At 45.8% G+C, this 22,529-nt stretch overlaps 1 protein-coding gene across 1 annotated transcript in view; it reads left to right on the top strand.

Annotated features, from left to right (window-relative positions):
- Positions 1-22,529, top strand: part of myo15b (myosin XVB) — a 322,763-nt gene that overhangs the window by 193,953 nt on the left and 106,281 nt on the right. Inside the window, exons 30-38 of the mRNA XM_080209162.1 lie at positions 257-361; positions 1,860-1,955; positions 4,976-5,211; positions 6,870-7,033; positions 11,238-11,310; positions 12,508-12,699; positions 14,499-14,617; positions 19,922-20,010; positions 22,319-22,406. Of these exons, the coding sequence (XP_080065288.1) occupies positions 257-361; positions 1,860-1,955; positions 4,976-5,211; positions 6,870-7,033; positions 11,238-11,310; positions 12,508-12,699; positions 14,499-14,617; positions 19,922-20,010; positions 22,319-22,406 (1,162 nt within the window). The remainder of the gene's footprint in view (positions 1-256; positions 362-1,859; positions 1,956-4,975; positions 5,212-6,869; positions 7,034-11,237; positions 11,311-12,507; positions 12,700-14,498; positions 14,618-19,921; positions 20,011-22,318; positions 22,407-22,529) is intronic.

The following is a 22,529-nucleotide window of genomic DNA, read 5'->3' as shown; positions in this document are numbered from 1 at the left end:
CTGGGGATGCGGTAGGTTCTCGAGGACAGGATTATGTCTTATCTGGTATGGGAACTATCTCTGTATACGGCAGTACGGTGAGTGTCTTTGTGTATTATAAATATATATAAAACCTCACAATTCCAGCAGGCAGTAATCAATCCTGTGTATTCAATTTGACAATTGTTGTTTTCAGGGATCTTTCACTATAATAATTTGATCAGGAACACTCATTGATTTCCACTGTTTTTCAGAACTACCTGTCATTGAGAATCAGGTTGCTGAGGTGTCCCCACCACAGGTTAAAGCTGTTATCAACGTCTCTCTTCCACCAGATGTCAATAGCTTCCCCTTCAGTAAATTCATCAATCACCACTTTCAGGTAAAGTAAGAAGACTTGATACAGGGAGAGGGAGTGGGGCAACTGGGACTCATTGTGTGAGAGTCAGGTTCAGCTGGACCTGCCAGCCTTAGTGGTCCTGAACTATATCTACTTACCATCCTGAAGATGTCTCCATCTTCATCACTCCCGAGGTCCTCCCCTGCCTCAGAAGTGCCAACCTCTTCTGGCACTGGCATTGGCAGAATCAGGAGCCCAAGGATGGTGAGCCTGGAGGTAGACAATTAGGAGGCTGCTTCCAGGAATATCGGTGGCTCACTGCTGACATGTCCAGGCTTGAGACTCCCATTTAGTCTTTAAGCCAGGATCCCAAGATCCACGGTGAAATTCAAGCTATCCCTAAAATAGAACTATATCTGACTCCAGACCCATAACGGATTGGTTGACCTCTAATTTCTCTCTAAATGGCCTATCAAGTCACTCAGTAAATTTGAGAAAACGGCTCACTGCCACCTTCTCCAGAAAACTAGGGATGGGCAATAAATGTTAGTCTTTCTATGTCCAAATTCTGTGAATGAATTAAAATTGGTAAGAATCTTATATGATTGACATACAAAAGGAGAAGGAGGGTAGCCTGCCTGGGGCCTACCATCATGGGCGGCACGGTAGCACAGTGGTTAGCACTGCTGCTTCACAGCTCCAGGGTCCTGGGTTCAATTCCTGGCTCGGGTCACTGTCTGTGGAGTTTGCACATTCTCCCCGTGTCTGTGTGGGTTTCCTCCAGGTGCTCTGCTTTCCTCGCACAGTTCAAAGATGTGCGGGTTAAGTTGATTGGCCATGCTAAGAAATTGCCCCTTAGTGTCCTGGGATGCGTAGGTTAGAGGGATTTGTGGGTATAATATGGGGGTAGGGCCTGGGTGGGATTGTGTTCGGTGCAGACTCGATGAGCCGAAGGGCCTCTTTCTGCACTGTAGGGTTCTACGATTCTATCAATGGCCCTATCCATTGTACAATGTTCTCTTATACTCATCGTCTTCCATTGTCTGAAGTGTTAACTCCTGAGGGTGGAAAAAATAGAGGTGAATCGTCAAAATGAATTGTCCTAATTGCCCAAGGCTGGCAGAGCCAACTTCTGTCTGCTGGCCAGGGCTATTTCATATCTCTATCATCCTCTGAATTGACCTCAATTACAAGCCCATATCCCCTTAACCTTAGGTTTGTAACCATTCCTAGTTAAAATGGGGCAAATAGAACCATAAAGATGAGTTCACAAGGCCCACACTCTGAGTAGGGATCTGCGTGTAAAGGGAGCACAAGGTGAAGACAGGATCAGTTGACATTGTGCAGTCTAGTTCTATTTCTCTGCCATAGGTCACCCTCCAGAGCAGATAAGTGGAGAAGCATGGGCAATGCACCTCCTCGTAAGTTCACTGTGTAGTTTAGAAATATATCATAACATCTGACCACCAGGCAGTAAAAGACATCAAACCCAATAACAAGTATTGAAATGAAATGATGAATTGTTCCTTCTCTTGTTTAGGTCCCTGAGTTACAGGTATTGAACCACCCTATACAACAGCCTTTAACACACCTGCAGGGAGCAGAGAGATATGCAGCTTTGGAACTCTTCAAACTGGTAAGTATCGACTTTCACATTCTGCATCCAGTTTGAACTCATCACTGTCCCTCCTGTTTCCAAGGAGACAACATTGTGGTAATTTTTTCAGGAGAAAATCAGGAATCCATACCTTTCGATAGGTGGATTCGATAGGGTCTTTTAAGAGACTTCTGGATGAGTACACGGGACTTAGTAGGATTGAGGGTTATAGGTAAGCCTAGTAGGTAGGGATATGATTGGCACAACTTATGGGCCGAAGGGCCTGTTTGTGCTGTAGTTTTTCTATGTTCTATGTTCTCCTCCAGTCCCAGGGCTTTGAACACTCCGATATCCCATTACCAGGAGTCCAGTCTCAAGGGTTAACTTTCCTGCAATGCTAAACATGAGTAAACAGGTGAGCATGGGAGGTAAAAACGACACCTGATCCTTCAACCCTCGGGCTGGTTCAGAGCTTGACTTTGGTTTTAGGAAATTACATCTTCAAGCCACTCGTTTGGAGTAGAAATATGGTCATTGTAAAATAGCATAAGTTTGCACAAGTGGAAAGAGGAACAGAAATTAAGTTGAGGTCTCCCTCAGTGTGGGAGTTTATAATATGATGCTGATCAAAAGCTGATCAGACCTCTGAAGAACATTTTGCTGCAAGATCTCATAATTCACCTGGTATCGGAGATAATCTTGTGACCTGGGTTGGAAATACATCAGCACATAGAGTTGGGATAAAGAATGAATGATCAGTTTGGCAAGATGTGGAAATTTCAAAGGGGCATGGACAGATGAAGTGAGTGGGAAAAACTGTGACAAATACAGTTCAATGTGGGGAAATACAAAATTATCCAACTAGGATCCAAGAAAGACAATTCAAAGTAAATCCTCACTTAAAGTTGACCCCTTCATGCCACTTCACTTTAACACCTTTAATAAAGTACTGTCAGTGTATCAGTTTCACATTGTGGAGATGCCGGCGTTGAACTGGGGTAAACACAGTAAGAAGTCTCACAACACCAGGTTAAAGTCATGTGTGCGGAACTTGGTTATGAGTCTCTTCTCAGCAACTCTGCACTGCCATGTGTCATGAAGGCCAAGTTCTGCACGAGGACGGCCTCAACCGGGGTCTTGGGTTCATGTCACACTACCTGTAACCCCCACAACTTGCCTGGACTTGCAAAATCTCACTAACTTTCCTGTCTGAACACAATACGCATCTGTGCTTAATTCTCTTTCCACTCACATTGTCTGTACCTTTAAGATTTGATTAGCTGTAAAGACTCACATTTCAATCATTATTCATGTAAATTGAGTTTGTGTCTTTATATGCCCTGTTTGTGGTCAGAACTCCCACCCACCTGGCGAAGGAACGGTCAGTTCTGAAAGCTAGTGGTGTTTGCTACAAATAAACCTGTTGGATTTTAACCTGGTGTTGTGAGACTTCTTACTCAGTTTCACATTGCCAGGTTCACTATAGCCACAGATTTTTTCTTTTATGGCTTTTTATGCCTGCCGATAAGACTTTTCCTGCAGCACCTAGGCTCTTGAATTCAGTCTCTCTTCCTCCCTCTCCCAGCCTTGCCCCTTCCGCCCACCCCTTGCCTCCCAGCCTCTGTTTTTAAGGTCTGTTCTTCAGTGGTTCTTGACTTGTGGCTTTGCTCCTGGCTTCGTTTCTGAATTTGCACCAAGTCCTGACCTCCATCTAGCGTGGGTAACTGCACTAACCAATCTTAGATGGTCAGTCTGAGGTGATAACAGGTTAAAATAATTGAATTTGTATTTTTTTTTATATTTAGTGATACATTTTATTTTGCAAGTTATCTCAGCAAGGAACACATTGCGGCACATGTACTGTATAGTATTTCAACTTGTACGTTGTATTTTTTGGAGTGGTAATTGTCTAAAGTAACCTAACTCTGGCTTTAACGCTGAACCCGTGAGTCAATTCAGTTAAAAACAAGAACTTCAGGAACAGCAGCACAATCTGAATTGAGGATGTAAGATTACTGTGCTGTCAGCAGTGAGCAATTCTCAGGAGGAGCAGAGAGATTTAGGTACTCAAGTCTAGAAATCATAACTAGTAGAGAGGCGCAGAATTGATCAGAAAGGTGACTGGAATGTGTTCCTTCTACTCAAGGGAGCTGGAGAGAAAAGAGACAGGAGGTGATACAGAGCGTTGTCAGACCCAGTCTAGAATATTGCCTTTAGTTCTGGCTCTACACCACAGGAAGGATTTACTATCCTGGAGATTCAGCAGAATGATACCAGGCTGTAAAGGGTTAAATAGTGTCAGATTGCGTAGCACCCTCACCAGTATTAAAAATTAAGAGATGATCTAATTAGGGTTTTTGATTAAATGAGTTGCAAGGATCAATAAAAAGAAACTTTTCCCTCTCAGGGAGACATCCAAATAAGGAGCCATAACCTTAAAATGAGGGCCATTCTATTCAGGGGTGATGTCAGGAAACACTGTTTAACACAACTGGCTGTGAAAGTCTGAAACTCTCTTCCCCAAAAATGGCTGGGAATACTGGGACCAATTTTCAGAATTGAGACTGATGGATTTTTATTGGTGAGGAATGTGAGGAAAGGGCAGGGGATGTCGATTTGAAATGTCAGACAGTGTCTCAGATACAGCCTCTTTATCGCTTTGCTCTGTTTGTAATAGAGTCAGTTTGTAAATTAAAGTCTTGCTTCCACTGTTTGTAACAGCTTCGCTTTGTTTGTGTGCTCCAGCTTTGATCCTATTTTCCTGTGGTGATGTTGCTCCACCTTTTCTGTAATGTTACAGTTCTGTCTGTTTGCTGTGTGTGTAATGGTCCAACTCAGGAACAGGAATGTGATCTGCCTATTTCTGTCTGAATTTGGAATGGCCGCACTCTGCCTGTCTGCCAATGCTGTCACTGTAACTCTGAGGGTCTCACACTGTCTGACTGTAATTGTTTTTGACGGTGTTGTTCAGCCCTTTCACAATCAGAGTCTGAATGTTGCTGTCTCTCCAATATTCCCACACTCGGTGCAGCTTTTAAGTTTCTCCTTTTATTTGTTAGATTCTGCGGTTTCTGCACGATGAGTTCCTCCAAGGCAGGAAGGAGATCATCCTTGGGAATTTTATTGCGCAGAAGGGAATAGCAAATCCCACACTCCGGAATGAGATCTTTTGCCAGGTGGTGAACCAGACATGGAAGAACCCGGATATGGAAGAGTGGCAGCGAGCTTGCCTGTTAATGGCTACCTGCCTCAGCTGCCTGCGACCATCAGCCGAACTCGAGAAGCCACTACTGAAGTGAGCAAATCTTACAAACCTGTTTGGAATGGAGATTTTCATAGTAAAAGAGCCAGGAAAGTTAGACAAAATGTAGATGTCACCTCACCTCCAAACATTGTTTATCTGCAGGAATTATTGTATAATGGATGGGAAATTTGAGCTTTTCCTTCCTCTAGCCCAAGGGCACTGGGGTAAATGCAGGGACCCTACCGTCACTCCCACTGGGATCAGGTAAACTGGCAGAGGCCTGTGAATAATAGTGAGAAGGACCTGCGTGGTGTAGTGACCAGGGACATTGTAACTGAAGCCGGATAGATAGCTGAGGGGGAAAGGAATAGAAGATTGGGCTGATAGGGTGTGATGATGGGCTGGAGCCATTGGGCCAAATGCCTTTCACCTCTGGAACCCACAGTACAGTGATGGGATAACATAGAAACATAGAAAATAGGAGCAGGAGGAGGTCATTCATTACAATCCTGCTTTTTCCCCATAAACTTTGATCCCATTTGCTCCAAGTGCTATATCCAGCTGCCTCTTGAACATATTCAATGTTTTGGCATCAACTGCTTCCTGTGGTAATGAATTCTACAGGCTCACCACTCTGGGTGAAGAAACATCTCCTGATCTCTGTCCTAAATGGTCTACCCTGAATCCTCATAACTCACCCATAGTCACTGACCACTATTAACATGAGGTGGGATCGAATGAGTGTTAAATTTTAAAGTAAAAAAAATGGTGTATTTGCTCCTCCCTAACAAGGCATTTGGCCCAATGGCTCCAGCCCATCATCACACCCTATCAGCCCAATCTTCTATTCCTTTCCCCCTCAGCAATCTATCCGGCTTCAGTTACAATGTCCCTGGTCACTACACCACGCAGGTCCTTCTCACTATTATTCACAGGCCTTTGCCAATTTACCTGATCCCAGTGGGAGTGACGGTAGGGTCCCTGCATTTACCCCAGTGCCCTCGGGCTAGAGGAAGGAAAAGCTCAAATTTCCCGTCCATTATACAATAATCCCTGCAGATAAACGATGTTTGGAGATGAGGTGACATCTACATTTTGCCTAACCTGTGCTGTAGGAATCTTTAAAGTTTATTTATTATTAGTCACAAGTAAGGCTTACATTAACTTTGCAATGAAGTTACTGTGAAATTCCCCTAGTCGACCCATTTGGTGCCTGTTCAGTCAACGTACCTAACCAGCATGTCTTTCAGACTGTGGGAGGAAACCGGAGCACCCAGAGGAAACCCACACAGGCACAGGGAGAATGTGCAAACACCACACAGATAGTGACCCGAGCCAATCTTTGAAATTACTCAAATGGAAATGTCAGTGTTAATGTCCCTCAAACTCAAAAAATGTAAAATTTCAAGGCTCCCTGATTGTGCATGTGCTCAGCAGTAACACTGATATTATGAATGGCATGATGTGGAGATGCCGGCGTTGGACTGGGGTAAACACAGTAAGAAGTCTCACGACACCAGGTTACAGTCCAACAGGTTTATTTGGTAGCAAAAGCCACTAGCTTTCGGAACGCTGCTCCTTTGTCAGGTGAGCACTCCGAAAGCTAGTGGCTTTTGCTACCAAATAAACCTGTTGGATTTTAAGCTGGTGTTGTGAGGCTTCTTATTAAGAATGACACACAGGATAAAACTGCATCTATACTCTCACAGGTATGTGTCTGACCACGCCATGGAAGAATATAGGGCCTTGTGTCAGCATAAAGCCCTTAGTGCCATGCAACAGGACCAAGGCAGGGCCTTCCCTCCAACCCAGCTGGAATGGACAGCCAATCGCAGGCGAGGACAGATGGTGCTTGACATTCACCTGCTTAATGGTATTTACCCAAATGGAATCATGTCATTAACTCGAGTTTATTCATACATTTTATACTCACTTGAAAAAATAATGCTGATCTGCAGCCACTTCTATACTCTTATACAAGTTTCCTCTTTATATCTGTCCTTGAGTATTTTTTTCTATTCGTTCATGGGATATGGTCGTCACAGTCTGGGCCAGCATTTATTGCCCATCTCTGAGGGTATTTGAGAGTCAGTCACATTGCTGTGGGTTTAGAGTCACAAATAGACCAGACCGGATAAGGACAGCAGATTCCTTCCCTAAAGGACAGATGGGTTTTTATGCCCACTGACAATGGTTTCATGGTCAGCATTCTAGATTTTTATTAAATTCAAATTTCACCATCTGTCGTGGTGGGATTTGAATCCGAGTACCCAGAGCGTTACTCTGGTGTGCTAGGTTACTGGTCTAGCAACAATACCACAACCCTACTGCCTCCCCACAGTATCCCTAGAAACCATTTCCATTCAGCTCTGAGGAAGCACTGCATTGTCAGAGTTGCCATTCTCTGGATGAGATGGTGACCCAGGATCTGTCTATTGTGGTGGCGCAGGAGGATGTTGAAGATCCCATGGCAATATTCCAGAAGACGGACAGAATTCTGCTAACCCAAATTCCTCAATAACAAAAGCACAGGTCGTTCCTCTCATTGCGATTGTCAGATTACACTGTGAAAGGTAGTTGGTGAAATTGCCAAAACAGTAACAGGACCTTCCCTTCAACGTCATTGATTTGTCTGAAACATTTTTGGATTCTCTGCATATAAATGTGGTCTCTCTCGATTGATACATGTTATATTCTAGTAAATTTCCTGAATACAAAAGCTTGGGCCCTATTGTCACATTTTAGTTGCAGTTCTAAGTTAACCATTCTGTTATAAATTTCTATGGCTGGGATTTTCTGGCAATTCCCGTTGGCAGGATTGTTCAGGCCTGCCAAAGACAACCCCCTGCGGTGTGTCCCGTGGCAGTACGGAGAGCAAGGCCTCCGGTGGGATTGCAAGATCCTGCGAGTGAGCAATGGCGAGTCACCTCCACTGCAGGAAAATCTGTCACCGAAGTGGGGGGTGGAATTTACCAAAGAACCCACTGTGTGTTTCGTGGCATGGGAGGTAGCTGCCTTTGGCCAGCAGTGGGACCTTCTGTTCCCATCATTGCCAATGGCTTTCCCTGTTGAATGTAACCCTTGCTGCTATGAAGCTGGCGGTGAGGGTGCGCCGTTGGCAGGCCTGGAAGATTCCACTGGCATGAACAGCTGGAACGTTCTAGTCTATGGGTGCAACCTTTAGCCCACACTCTCTGTTCACAGGAATGGCGGTGTGCGCTCAAAACCCAGGAAGCACAATTCATGCCGGCAAGTTTCCGATTGTTCTAGCCTTTGCTGGTGGGGTGGTGTGAAACACACACCACAGGACCACAGAAAGCTCACTCCAATACATTGGCGTGTTATTAGCCAATACACTCTCCGGCCCTCCCCTCCCCCACCCCACCCATCGGATATTCAGCGGGCCTCATACTGCCCCCATTTACCACAGCTTTTTGACAGCGGGGAGGGGGGTGGTGGGTGGTGAGGGAGGGGGAGGTGATGTGGGGGAGGTGTGGTTCAGAGGTGAGCACTCAGGCAGCCAGCATCCTCTGGTGTGTGCACTTCTCAGGGGCACCGGAGAGCCCTCGGGGGACACGGATACATTCAATTCAGGACTGAGGGTGGGGTCCCGGAATCACCATCACAGGGTGAGGGGGCAGGAGGGGTCACTCACGGTCGTGACCTTCCCACCCCTTGCTTTGAAGAGGTTGTGAAGATTGATATGCTGGCAGTGTAGGCCTCAGTGCACTGCAGTGAGAGTGCCATCTCCTCGGACAGAAGGTGATGGGACTCCTCCAGTCAGCCTTGCCCTCCGAAAAGGGCTGCTCCTGATGTTTGTGACTCTGCCTTTGCAGCTCCAGCAGCTGTGGGATGAGCGAGCCCAGGGACACGTCATCAGCAAGAGGCTTGGCGGGGCCCTGGGATCCGGCATCCCTCCAAGTGCTGGTTCCCTGGGACATCCCTGCCTCCTCCTCCTGCGGATCTTCAGCCGTGGGGTGCTCACCAGTGAGTTACCCTGAAGCCTGTCTACATAGTGATCCCACCGAGGTGTGAGTATGTGGTGCCAGGTGTGAGCGAGAGCTGTGACACCTCTTCACCTCACCCAGAGAAGGAGAGACATGCCAAAAGCTCGTGCTACCAAATAAACCTGTTGGACTTTAACCTGGTGTTGTGAGACTTCTTACTGTGCCCACCTCAGTCCAACACCAGCATCTCCAAATCACACCTCTTCAACCACAGCACTGGAGAAATGCTGTTGTCTGGTGGGTTCAGGGGTTGTGAGGATAGTCCGGCCTGTTCTACTGGTCAGTCTGCAAGAGCAGGGTGATGGCCTCAGAGAAAACATTGATTACTCACTTGAGACTTGAGAAATGACTTGATGATTCTCACGTTTGTCTGCTGCCCTCACTTCACCAACAGCACAGGCCTGTTACTCCTCCTCCCTGGCCAGCTCGAGAGCTCTCTCCTCAAAATATGTGAGGGTTTAGGGCTCGGGTATGACTCCAGCTGGCTATGCCCACTGATGCTTGTTGTGTTTAAGTTTGTTCTGCAATGACTCGGAGAGGAGGAGTGGAGGTGGGATTGGTGACGTTCAGGGTGGTGATGAGGTGGCAGGTGGGGGGTTTGGGCGGCTGAGTAAGAGAAAGGGTGGGGGTGCGAAGGGCTTCAGCGGGAGACTGGTGGTGATTCACTTATCCTGGCTGAGTGAAGAAGATCATTCATGTTCCGACACTGTTCCCCCATCGTGTTCTGGGCAGTGTTTGCACCGGGCAGGGCTGCCACGACATCGCAGGACTCTGCAGCACCAAAAACAAATGCTACAAAATCTAAGCAGGTCTGACATCATCTGGAGAGAGAGTAAAGTTAACGTTTCGAGTCAGGATGATCCTTTTGTCAGAGCTGGAAGGCTGTCTCCTGGAGTGGGGAGGGGGCGGTGGTAGAGAGCGTCCTGCCTCTGCTCCACTCCATCCAGCAGTCTGGTGAAGCATGGTGCTGCCTTCTTGTCTGCCATTTCCTGCAGTGATTGTGGAGCTGGGGAGCTGATTATACGGAGCACCCCAGGGCTTGCAGCAGTAAAGTCATTGCAAGGTGGACAAATCAGAGGCAAAGCCGCAGAAGTGGCGTAAAACTCTTGGGAATAAAAATTAATACTAATGAGGCATAAGATTCAGCCCAAAAACACGCCATCAGTGGGGAACACTGTTTCTTACACCAGAAACAATGCTCTGCCATTTTTTGATAAGATTTCACCCTCTGTCATCTTATCCAATGGTAAATATCTGTGTAAACTTGTCAGGCTGTGATTTCACATTTCTACCAGTGTTGGCTCTGATTTACCCGATTAAACCATTCAAATTTCAATATCTCCAATTAAATCCCACTGTTCAGCTGAATGAAGAGACTCCAGTTTTTAATGGCCCCAGTTCATAACTAAACTCTTTGGTCATTTTAGTGACTCTCTTCTGAATTTTCCCCATGGCCTTTATGTCCTTCATAAAGTACTCTCAAGGCCCCAGCAGTTTCCTCTCTTGCCTCTCTCAGTATTCTGGGGTTTATCCCCTCAGGTCCTGGGGACTTATCTACCTTAATGTTTCTCAAGAACCCCAATACCTCCTCCTTTTTGACCCCAACATGACTCAAACTATCGACACATCCTTTCCCAGATTCATCATCCACCAAGTCCTTCTCTTTAGTGAATACTGACTCATAATACTCATTTAATACCTCGCCCATTTCCTCTGGCTCCACGCATAGATTCCTTCCCTTGTCCTTAAGTAGGCCAACCCTCTTCCTGGCTACCCTCTTGCTGTTTATGAATGCATAAAAAGCCTTGAGATTTTCCTTAATCCTGCTGGCCATTGCTTTTTTATGACCATTTTTAGCTCTCCTTACTCCTTGCTTAAGTTTCTTTCTACTTTCCTTGTATTCCACACTAGCTTTGTGTGTTCCCAGCCTCCTAACTTTGACAAATGCTTCCCTTTTATCTTTAACTGGGCTCACAACATCTCCTTGGAATGATGCTCATGTGCGAAGTTATGTGGTTGGCAGGATTCAGTCAGAAATTATTTTCATTTCATTTTATTTCCTTTTCCCAGAGGAGACAGTTGCGACAGAGGTGGAGTCCTGGACAACCGGAGAGGAACTTGCCAGCTGGATTTTAAAGTTCCGGTAATGTATAGGAAAATTTTAAGTCAATGGATTGGAGAGAGAGGTACAGATGCAAAACCCATACAGATACAATGACAAAATTTAACTGGACCCACTGGAGTCAGACGGAGGACAATGAGAATCAGGCAGGACTTTTTGGATCGGATTCCTGGCTGTGGGAAAACTGTCCCCAGTTGGGGGCTGGAGACCTCACGTAGGAATCCTGCTCACCAGTGCAATGTCAGTTATACCTGAGACCACTGAAATGTATTGGTTCTCAAAGGCTGCCGAACAATCCTTGTTGGGAGGGGTGTGGGTTGGGTGTCCCTCACTGTCAGACATGCATTGCCTAATTAGGGACCTGAGATCACATGACCATGCCTCCAACATCACTTTTCCCCCTCCAGTAACTCCATACGATGCCACTCAGCAGTGTCTAAGGATGCAGCAGTGATTCTCGGGTTGGGCCTTGGGGCATATTGGCAGCAGCCACTGCTCCAGTGCCATTGTTGGCAATCGGAGTGCATTCCAAATCGTCATCACCCTCTGTCTCTCCCTAAACCTCCTGCCTCTCACTTTGAACATATGTGCCCTTGTGACTAACTCTTCAAATAAGGGGAATAACTAAGTTTGTAACTTAAATGTTCCATCCCAGACAACATCCTGGTGAATCTCCTCTGCACCCCCTCCAGTGCAACCACACCTTCCTATAATGTGGCGACCAGAACTGCACACAGTGCTCTTGCTGTGGCCTCACCAAAGTTCAATACAACTCCAATATGACTTCCCTGCTTTTGTAATCTATGTCTCAATTGATAAAGGCACGAATCCCATATGCCTTTTTCACCACCTTACTAACATGCCCTTCGTCTTCAGAGATCGGTGGACAAACACGCCAAGGTCCCTTTGTTTCACTTAGTATATTTTTTAATCCTTTCAAGTGAGTAATCTGTTGTAAAAACAAACTTATTTCCACTAACCACATTCATGAGAGAATCTTTTTAATAATGTCTCAAAAAAATTAATTAAAAGTCAGACCAAGGTAACTGGTTTTAGGGCTTTTGAAACTCAGCCACGCATTCTTAATGGTCTCAGCTATAATAATTCTACTTGGGAAATGCCAACAAACTGCAGGAACAGATGGCTAATGGATTTTAAATAAAGAAAGATGCCATGCTGGTTTGGGCACTTACTTTTTCTTGTTGTTGATGTGTGCAGGGGTCAGGAAGGTGAGCAGAGAGGCTGGACAGTGTCCTTGCACACCGGTGAGGAATGGAGAGACATGATTGGCTGTGACTTTGTTATGGATCTGATTTCTGAAATTGAAGAGCTCGGTTTTTTCCCAGCACAGTATTCTACCTCTGTCATCCATTCTAACGGATCGCATCCAGATTTTGACAATTGCTATCTGTGAGTAATTCTGGCTGGACAAAACAATTCTCCTTCATTCTCAGTGATGGTTAGACAGTCAGTTCATTATAGAAAGCACGTGACGTGTACGGGTGAAGATAGTACAGACTAGATGAACCATTTGGCTTTTTCCATCCGACACTCGCGTATGGGAGGAAAGATTTCCTTTGTCTGTAGTGACACTTTCCAGTGAACACATTTACATTGTGACTACCCATGTCACATTAAAGAAGTTCACCTCCCATTTGACCATAGGTTGAGAAATGGCTAAATATTGAAGGGTTCCTGGAGACTGACTAGACCCAGCTCCACCTATGTATCATTACCTGCCTCAGTCCCTGCTCTGTCCTGTTGGTCGTTGAGAATGATAGCCTCCTTATTGTGCTGGAACGTTCTGTTTGGCCCATCATGCCATGCCAGCTTTTTCCACTCGCCCTGCAAATCAATTCTCATCAGTTCCATGTCTATTCCTTTTGAAAGTTCCTCTGGAATTTGCTTCCACCATTCTTTCAGTTGATGTTGCAGATCATAACAACCTTTGTATGAAGAACATGTCCACAATTAGCCATTATTTTAAATCTATGACCTCTTGTTGCCAGAGGAAACAGTTTCTTCCGATCTGCTTTATCGAAGCCCCTCATCATTTTGAAAATTCCTATCAGATCTCTGCTTAATCTTCTCTAAACCGAACATAAACGTCATCGCCCTAAAATCACAGATTCTTCAATCCCTCCACATAACCGAACCCCCTCAGTCCTGATAACATTCGGGTAAATCTCTGTATGCTTTACAACACTCTCACTCAGGACCTAAGTCACTCCTCACACTCACTCAGTACCTCAGTCACTCCTCACACTCACTCAGTACCTCAGTCACTCCTCACACTCACTCAGTACCTCAGTCACTCCTCACACTCACTCAGTACCTCAGTCACTCCTCACACTCACTCAGTACCTCAGTCACTCCTCACACTCACTCAGTACCTCAGTCACTCCTCACACTCACTCAGTACCTCAGTCACTCCTCACACTCACCCAGTACCTCAGTCACTCCTCACACTCACTCAGTACCTCAGTCACCCCTCACACTCACTCAGTACCTCAGTCACTCCTCACACTCACTCAGTACCTCAGTCACTCCTCACACTCACTCAGTACCTCGATAATTTCCTCACCCTCCCTCAGTGCCTCAGTCAGCACTTCACACTCGGTAAGAAGATTTCCTTTATTGTTTCTAATCACTCTCACTGTTCCTTTAGCTGTCCTTTTTATATGTTTCAGAGATACTTTGGGATTTCCCTTTTAAGTTACTCATTATATTTTTTCTCATTTCTGTCCTTCATCTTCCTGTGTTCTTTTTCAGTTTCCCCTTGCTGCCCTCTCTGTACTCTGCCTGACTCTCTACCTGCTCCTGATCTTTATTCCGGTTTTATTATAATCTCAATTTTCTTTGTCATCTAGCAGCTTGTGGTTTCGATGCTCCATCTCTCTGCCTGTAGGAATAGACCTGGTTTTCTCCACCTCAATGGCCTCATTATTGTTTATCTGATACTGGATGAACTGCAGGCCCCAGTTCAGTATTGGGAGGTGACAGCATCCCACTCTCTGCCCATTGGAGCAGGATGTTCCCAGTCTATATTCCACATGAACTGAATTTCTAACACCATAACTTCTCTTTCACAAAGACAGCCCACTTCCACCTGTGCAGCATTGTCCATCTTCACCATGTCTCAGTCTAATACCTGTGTCAACGCGGCCATTGTCTGTTGTGATGAGCACTGTCCACTGTGTTTCTTCTAGATCTCTTTCTGAGGAGAGTGAAGGAGCGATTCCTCCAGCACCCAACATCCAGGCACCTTCTTTCCCTCCAGCATTCTCATCCTGCGAAGGTTCCCTGGCTGATGTACATTCGTACAGTGGTAAGTAAAGTAAAGTACAGTGATAAGTAAACCAAATTAGTAAGAAGTCTCACAACACCAGGTTAAAGTCCAACCAGTTTATTTGGTACAAGGGTTTACTATCAAATAAACTGGTTGGACTTTAACCTGGTGTTGTGAGACTTTTTACTGTGTTTACCCCAGTCCAATGCCAGCATCTCCACATCAAGTAAACTAAAGACAGAGATCCGTCAGAGTGCCAACTCACTCTGGGGAGGTGATGGCCCAGTGGTATTATCTCTAGAGTATTAATCCAGAAACTCAGCTGATGTTCTGGGGACCCGGGTTCGAATCCCGCCACGGCAGATGGTGAAATTTGAATTCAATAAAAAGTCTCTGGAATTACTAATCTAATGACAATGAACCCATTGTAAATTGTTGGAAAAACCCATCTAGTTCACTAACCTCCTTTAGGGAAGGAAATCTGCCATCCTTGCCCGGTCTGGCCTACATATGACTCAGATCCACAGCAATGTGGTTGACTCCCAACTGCTCTGTGAAATGGCCTAGCAAGCCACTCAGTTCAAGTGCAACTAGAAAATAGGACATAGAAAAACTCCAGCACAAACAGGCCCTTCGACCCACAAGTTGCGCCGATCATGTCTCTACCTACTAGGCTTACCTATAACCCTCAATCCTATTAAGTGCCATGTACTCATCCAGAAGGCTCTTAAAAGACCCTGACGAATTTGCCTCCACCATCACCGACGGCAGCCGATTCCCAACTAGGGATGAGCGATAAATACCGGCCAGTCTGCGACACCCATGTCCCATAAATGAATTTAAAAACTCATTAAACAGGAATCTAATTGTAATCTCTCCCTCAGTCCAGTATGATACCTCCAAGAATCAGAGGAGGATCATTACTTCAGTGTGCACCTGACACAGAGTCTCACCCACTCCTCCCTCAGGAATTATGGATTGGCAAATTGGAGTCATAAAGTACATAATTTACCATCCATTTGTTTTATTCAATTGGAAAATTCGAGTAGCTTGGTGAAAAATCTTTATACATCCCCAGCATTCAAAGCTCTGCATTAGATGCACTGATAAAACTTACCTTGCTCTGTTTAATCTGTGTATAATATCATTTTTTAATTTAATAATTAATTTATAATTTTTAAATTTAATAATTAATTTATAATTAATAATTTAATTTATAATTTTTTAATCTGTGTATAAGATGTTGAGAGGTATAGATTGGGTGGATTCTCGGAGGCTATTTCCCAGGGCTGAAATGGTCGCTACGAGAGGACACAGGTTTAAGGTGCTGGGGAGCAGGTACAGAGGAGATGTCAGGGGTAAGTTTTTCACTCAGAGGGTGGTGAGTGAGTGGAATCGGCTGCCGTCGGTGGTGGTAGAGGCAGATTCAATAGGGTCTTTTAAGAGACTTCTGGATGAGTACGTGAAATTTAATAGGATTGAGGGTTATAGGTAAGCCTAGTCGGTAGGGATATCATCGGCGCAACTTGTGGGCCGAAGGGCCCATTTGTGCTGTAGTTTTTCTATGCTCTATGTTCTAATCAACAACTTGCCTTCGTATAAAACTTTCAATGTTGCAAAATGTCCCAAGAGCTTAACAATCAATAAAACTAATTTTATTGCTGAGCCACAGGAGGAGATAGCAGACAGATCTCTAAAAGCTAGATCAAAGCTCAACATTACAGGGATGAGTGCTGTGCTCTCAATTATTTACAATCTATACTGATTGCTTGGGAAAAGGAATAGGAGCAGAAGGTGGCAAATTCAGCTCTTCAAGCCTGCTCCGCCATTCAGTCAGATCATGGCTGATCCCATCCTGTTCTCAAAACCATCTTCCCATCCCCATATCCTTTCACCTACATAAGAACATAAGAAATAGGAGCAGGAGTAGGCCATCTAGCCCTTCGAGCCTGCCCCGCCATTCAATAAGATCATGGCTGATCTGAAGTGGATCAGTTCCACTTTCTCCCCATAACCCTTAATCCCCTTGCCTACCAAAAACCTATCTACCCGTGACTTAAATATATTTAGCGAGGCAGCCTCCACCACTTCAACAGACAGAGAATTCCAGAAATTCACCACCCTTTGAGTGAAGAAGTTCCTCCTCAACTCTGATCTAAACTGCCACCCCCCTTATCTTGAGGCTGTGCCCTCTAGTCCTGCTATCCTTTCTAAGCGGGAAGAATCTCTCTACCTCTACCCTATCTATCCCCTTCATTATCTTATACGTCTCTATAAGATCCCCCCTCATCCTTCTAAACTCCAATGAGTACAGACCCAGTCTATTTAGTCTCTCTTCATAGTCCAACCCCCTCATCTCTGGTATCAGCCTAGTGAACCTCCTCTGCACTCCCTCCAAGGCCAATATATCCTTCCACAAGTGTGGCAACCAAAACTGCACACAGTACTCCAGCTGCGGCCTCACCAGTACCCTGTACAGTTGCAGCAAGACCTCCCTACTTTTATATTCTATCCCCCTCGCTATAAAGACCTGTTTTTTATGAGAAATATATCCAGTTTCTTCTTAACCATTCAATAATTCAGACTTTACCGCACTATGGGACAGCGAGTTGCACAAGTTCGCCACCCTCTGCAAGAAGTAGTTCCTCCTCATTTCAGTTTTAAATCTACCACCTCTCAACCTATAGCTGTGACCACTTGTTCTAGATTGCCCCATAAGAGGAAACATTTGGTATATGTTTATCAATCTCTTTTAACATTTTATACACCTCAATCTGATCCCCCTTATCCTTTTAAACTCCAGTGGGTACAAGCCCAAACTGTTTAATCTCCCCTCATACATCAGTCCTTTCATCCCTGGAATCAATCTGGTGAATCCCCTCTGAACTGCCTCCAACACCACCACCTCAAATAAAGAGACGAAAACTGGACACAATACTCCAGCTGTGCTCTCACCAACACCCTATACAATTGCAACAACATTTCTCTACTCTTATACCCCAGTCCCTTTGCAATAAATGCCAACATCCCATTGGCCTTCTTTATGACGTGCTGTACCTGCGTACCATCTTTCTGCAATTCATGAACACAGACACCCAGATCCCTCTGCCCGGATACATTTTGAATCTGCTTGCCATTTAGATAATAATTTTCCTTTCTATTTTTTCTGCCAAAATGGATAATGGACCAAATATATGGTTACTAAATTTGATGATCACATAAGATAGGCAGGATAGAAAGTCAGCAAATATTTTAAATGGAGGGAGATTGCAGAGCTCTACAGAATGGAGGGATCTGGGTGTCTTGGCACATGATTCGCAAAAACTTTGTATGGAAATACACAAGTAATTAAAGAAAGCAAGTGGATTGTTGTCATTTATTGCAAAAAGGGTAGATATAAAAGTAGAGACATTTTGCTAAAGTTGTAGAATGTTAGTGAGACCAATTGATCTTATTTAAGAAAGGATATAATTGCATTGAAAGCAGTACGGGGAAGGTTCACTCAACTTCTTCCTGGGCTAAAAGAGTTTGGAATCGTACACTTACATTTTGTGCTCGTGATTGGTGGGCCTGAAAACTGCCACATTGTCTCCTGCTGGGAAAACTGGAACGACGCGATTCCGCACTGGCTGGCCAATGGCATTGCCCTGTGAAGTGAAATCTATTTCTCCCACACCCAGCTTTAAGCCAGACATTTAACTCTAATCTTATTTACCCAGAACAGTTTGCTCATGGCTCAAGTAATAATCCAAGAAAACCTTTGAGCTTCTGCTATGGCCCCTAGTTGTTCATACTCCTGCAGCAGAACCTCTTTTCGAGTTCTGTCTGTCACTGGTACCTACACACAGAGCACAATCACTGAAACCAACCCTTCCCACTGCAGGTGTCTCCCCAGCCCTGAGCAGACAACTATGACTATCCTCTATTATCACTACTTCATGATGAACTCCCTCTGCTTGAATAATTTCCTGTGCCATGGACAGTTTGCTCACCCATGCTGCAGCCCCCACTCTCATTCATACAGTCTGTAAAAACTTCAAACCTGGGGGACAATTGCAAAGTCCACAGCTCCTCCACTTCTATTTTCTCAATTCCTAGACTTGCCTCACTCAACACCCTCCTGTCCCTGTTCCCAACCGTGGATCAAACCAGAAGTCCCAAGTCTAAGGGATGTGACTGTCTCCTGAAACAAACGATCTATATGTATCTGCTCCCTGATGTGTCGCAGTGTCTGGAGTTCCAAGTCAAATTATTGACACTGATCCAAAGTTCCTCAACCACACACCTTGCGTCACACTGGAATCCACAAGATCCCAAATAATAAATAATTCTTGTTCCTACCACTTATCCAGTGCCTGCTCCTTCAGAACATCTTCCGCCTTTAGCACCTGATCTCAAAAAACAAACCCAACCTGACTTTTAATTAGCTGCCAACTTTAAAATTCTCTCTCTCCAAGAGAATTTCTTGTCCAAATCAGCCGAGTATCTTTAACTGGAGGAAGCACTTGAGGGCAAAGATGTGGTTGCATGGGCAAGGCTCTGGCAGGGGAAGGGCAGGGCCCAAGCTGGGGTAGGGGCAGAGTGCTGGCAGAGGGAGGGCAGGAGCCTGGCAAGAGGAGGCCAGTACAGTGGGCGGCACGGTAGCACAGTGGGTCAGCACTGCTGCTTCACAGCTCCAGAGTCCTGGGTTTGATTCCCGGCTCGGGTCACCATCTGTGTGTAGTTTGCATGTTCTCCTCGTGTGGCATGGGTTTCCTCTGGGTACTCCGGTTTCCTCCCACAGTCCAAAGATGTGTGGATTAGGTTGATTGGCCATGCTAAGAAATTGCCCCTTAGAGTCTAGGGATGCATAGATTAGAGGGATTAGTGGGTGTAGTATGTAGGGATATGGGGGTAGGGCCTGGTTGGGATTGTGTTCGGTGCAGACTCGATGGGCCGAAGGGCCTCTTTCTGCACTGTAGGGTTCTGTGATTCTATGATTCAGAGTCCCAGCAGGTAAGGGCAGGGGCCCATTTGTCAGAGGGCAGGGTCACGCGGGTAAGGGCAGGGTCACACGGGTAAGGGCAGGATCACACGGGTGAGGGCAGGATCACACGGGTAAGGGCAGGGTCACACGGGTAAGGGCAGGATCACGCGGGTAAGGGCAGGGTCACGCAGGTAAGGGCAGGGTCACACGGGTAAGGGCAGGGTCACACGGGTAAGGGCAGGGTCACGCGGGTGGACAGGATTACTGTTCTTGCTGTCTATTCAACAATCAGGGATGTCTGTGGCTGCCAGTGAAATGGAAATTGCTTACAATGAATTGTGGTCCTTCCTTCTCATCTGTCACTCTCTCTTTCACAGGATCTACATCAAAAACAACGTCTTCACAGGGCAGCTTTGACAATTACGTGAACAACCTGTTTGACCCGGTCTTTTCACATGCAGGAGGGGTGAGTATAACATTATCCAGTCAGCAGCTGGGGTGAATGTGAACAAACGCAGAGGTGAAGGGTTGAATGGGATGAGAGGGGTTTTTTTATTGGGTTTTTCTGGCTAGCCCAGCATTTACTACCTGTCCCTAAATGCCCTTGAGAAGGTGGTGGTGAGCTGCCTTCTTGAACCACTGCAGTCCCTGAGATGTAGGTACACTTATAGTGCTGTTAGAGACAGCGTTCCGAGATTTTAACCCAGTGACAATAAAGGAACAATGACATATTCCTAAGTCAAGATGGTGAGTGACTTGGAGGAGATCTTCCAGGTGGTGGCATTCCCAGATATCTGCTGCTCTTTCCTGCTAGATGGGATTGGTTGTGGGTTTGGAAGATGTTCCCTAAGGAGCCTTGGTGAGTTCCTGCAGTGCATCTTGTAGATGGTACAAATGGCTGCCATTGTTTGTTGGTGGTGAAGGGATTGAATGTTTGTGGGAAGGGTAGTAATGAAGTGGGCTCCATTGTCCTGGGTGGTGTCAAGTTTCTGAGTGTTTTGAAGCCGCACCCATCCAGGCAAGTGGGGAGTATTCCAGCACGCTCCTGATCTGTGCCTTGTAGATGGAAGACAGGGGAGTCATCGCATGATTCCTAGCCACAGACCTGTTCTTGAAGATGAGTGGCTCGGGTGAGTCACTTTGGAAAGTGATGAAGGTGAATGCTGAATGTTAAAAATCTCAACCTGGACCCACCGTGAACTCCACACTGCTAAAGGGGGGCAATGTCGGTGACATAGAACCACCTGCCTTTCTAGCATTGCTTGTGGGCCAGGCACAGCACGAGTACCTTTCCCGGCTAACCAAGCAAACCCCCAGTAATTGGTTTCTCCCAGCCCACAATCTGATGCCCTCCCAATATCTTCCAGTGCTGTTGATCTGCCAAGTCTTCAACTGTCTTTAACAGGCCCTTTCTCTCCAAATCTCTCCTGACATCCCCCCCCCCACCCCCTCGATGTCCTCTCTAGACCCCAATCTCTTTGCACCTTCTCTTCACTCAGTCTCTGCACCCTGGCGAGCCACACTCCGGCCAGGAAATGGAAATCTGAAACAGTCTTCCATTCCTGCCATTAAATTCACTGGGACCCGAGGGAAATGATGTGGGTATGCCGGCGTTGGACTGGCGTAAACACAGTAAAAAGTCTGACAACACCAGGTTTTAGTCCAACCTATTTATTTGATAATATACTCACAAGCTTTCGGGTTAGCCCCTTCGTCAGGTGAATGGAGAGTTCTGGCCTCAGACAGAGCATATAAAGCACAGACAGTTTAGAGATTACTGATTAAAATGTGAATCCTTACACCTAACCTGCTGTTCAAGACCTGAAGTGGCTGACAATGTGAGTGGAAGGAGCACTGATCACAGTTTAAAGAGATGTGTATTGTCTCCAGACAGTACAGTAAGTGACGTTTTGCAAACCCAGGCAAGTCACGGGGGTTACAGATAGTGCGACATGAACCCAAGATCCCTGTTGAGACCGTCCTCATGTGTGCGGAACTTGGCTATCAGTCTCTGTTCAGCGACTCTGCGCTGTCGTGTGTCGTGAAGGCCGCCTTGGAGAATGCTTACCTTCTGACCTTCGGGTAAGCGTTCTCCAAGGCGGCCTTCACGACACACGACAGCGCAGAGTCGCTGAACAGAGACTGATAGCCAAGTTCCGCACACATGAGGACGGTCTCAACAGGGATCTTGGGTTCATGTCGCACTATCTGTAACCCCCGTGACTTGCCTGGGTTTGCAAAACCTCACTTACTGTACTGTCTGGAGACAATACACATCTCTTTAAACTGTGATCAGTGCTCCTTCCACTCACATTATCAGCCACTTCAGGTCTTGAACAGCAGGTTAGGTGTAAGGATTCGCATTCTAATCAGTAATCTCTAAACTGTCTGTGCTTTATATGCTCTGTCTGAGGCCAGAACTCTCCATTCACCTGACAAAGGGGCTAACCCGAAAGTTTGTGAGTATATTATCAAATAAATAGGTTGGACTAAAACCTGGTGTTGTCAGACTTTTTACCCGAGGGAAACCCATTCTTCCAGATTTCCTGAGGGCAGAATGGTAATCCCAGGATTTAGGAGTGAATGGAGTGAGAGTTAGCATGTTGAATAAGTGTGGTTTGATATTGAATGTGAACAAGTGGGCTGAGGTTGTGTGGAGTGAGGTGAATAGAGGGTGAGTGAGATGTGAGATTGCACTCTGCGATGAAGATGATTGTGTCAGTGAGTGTCCAAGCTCTCAAATCCTGATAAGAATCTTCTCCAACACTTTTAAGCAAATGGAGAGGTCGAGGGATCTAAACAGACGGATGAAAGGAGGAGGTGGAATCGGTCCGTCACAGGCTGGAGGATACATGGCGACAGGTCTGTTGGTAATGTACCAGCGTGTGTATCTCTGCATTTATTCCTGGGAGCAGTAGAGGAGGCATCTGTTTGTGTTAATAAGCATGACTGGAAATGTCTGGAATATTTAAGTAGTTTGTGTAG

The sequence above is a fragment of the Carcharhinus amblyrhynchos genome, chromosome 21, assembly GCF_965287045.1.
Source record: "Carcharhinus amblyrhynchos chromosome 21, sCarAmb.v2.hapA, whole genome shotgun sequence".
Taxonomy (NCBI): domain Eukaryota; kingdom Metazoa; phylum Chordata; class Chondrichthyes; order Carcharhiniformes; family Carcharhinidae; genus Carcharhinus; species Carcharhinus amblyrhynchos.
The sequence above is the reverse complement of the archived record's forward strand: the minus strand, read 5'-3'. Positions and strand labels throughout refer to the sequence as shown.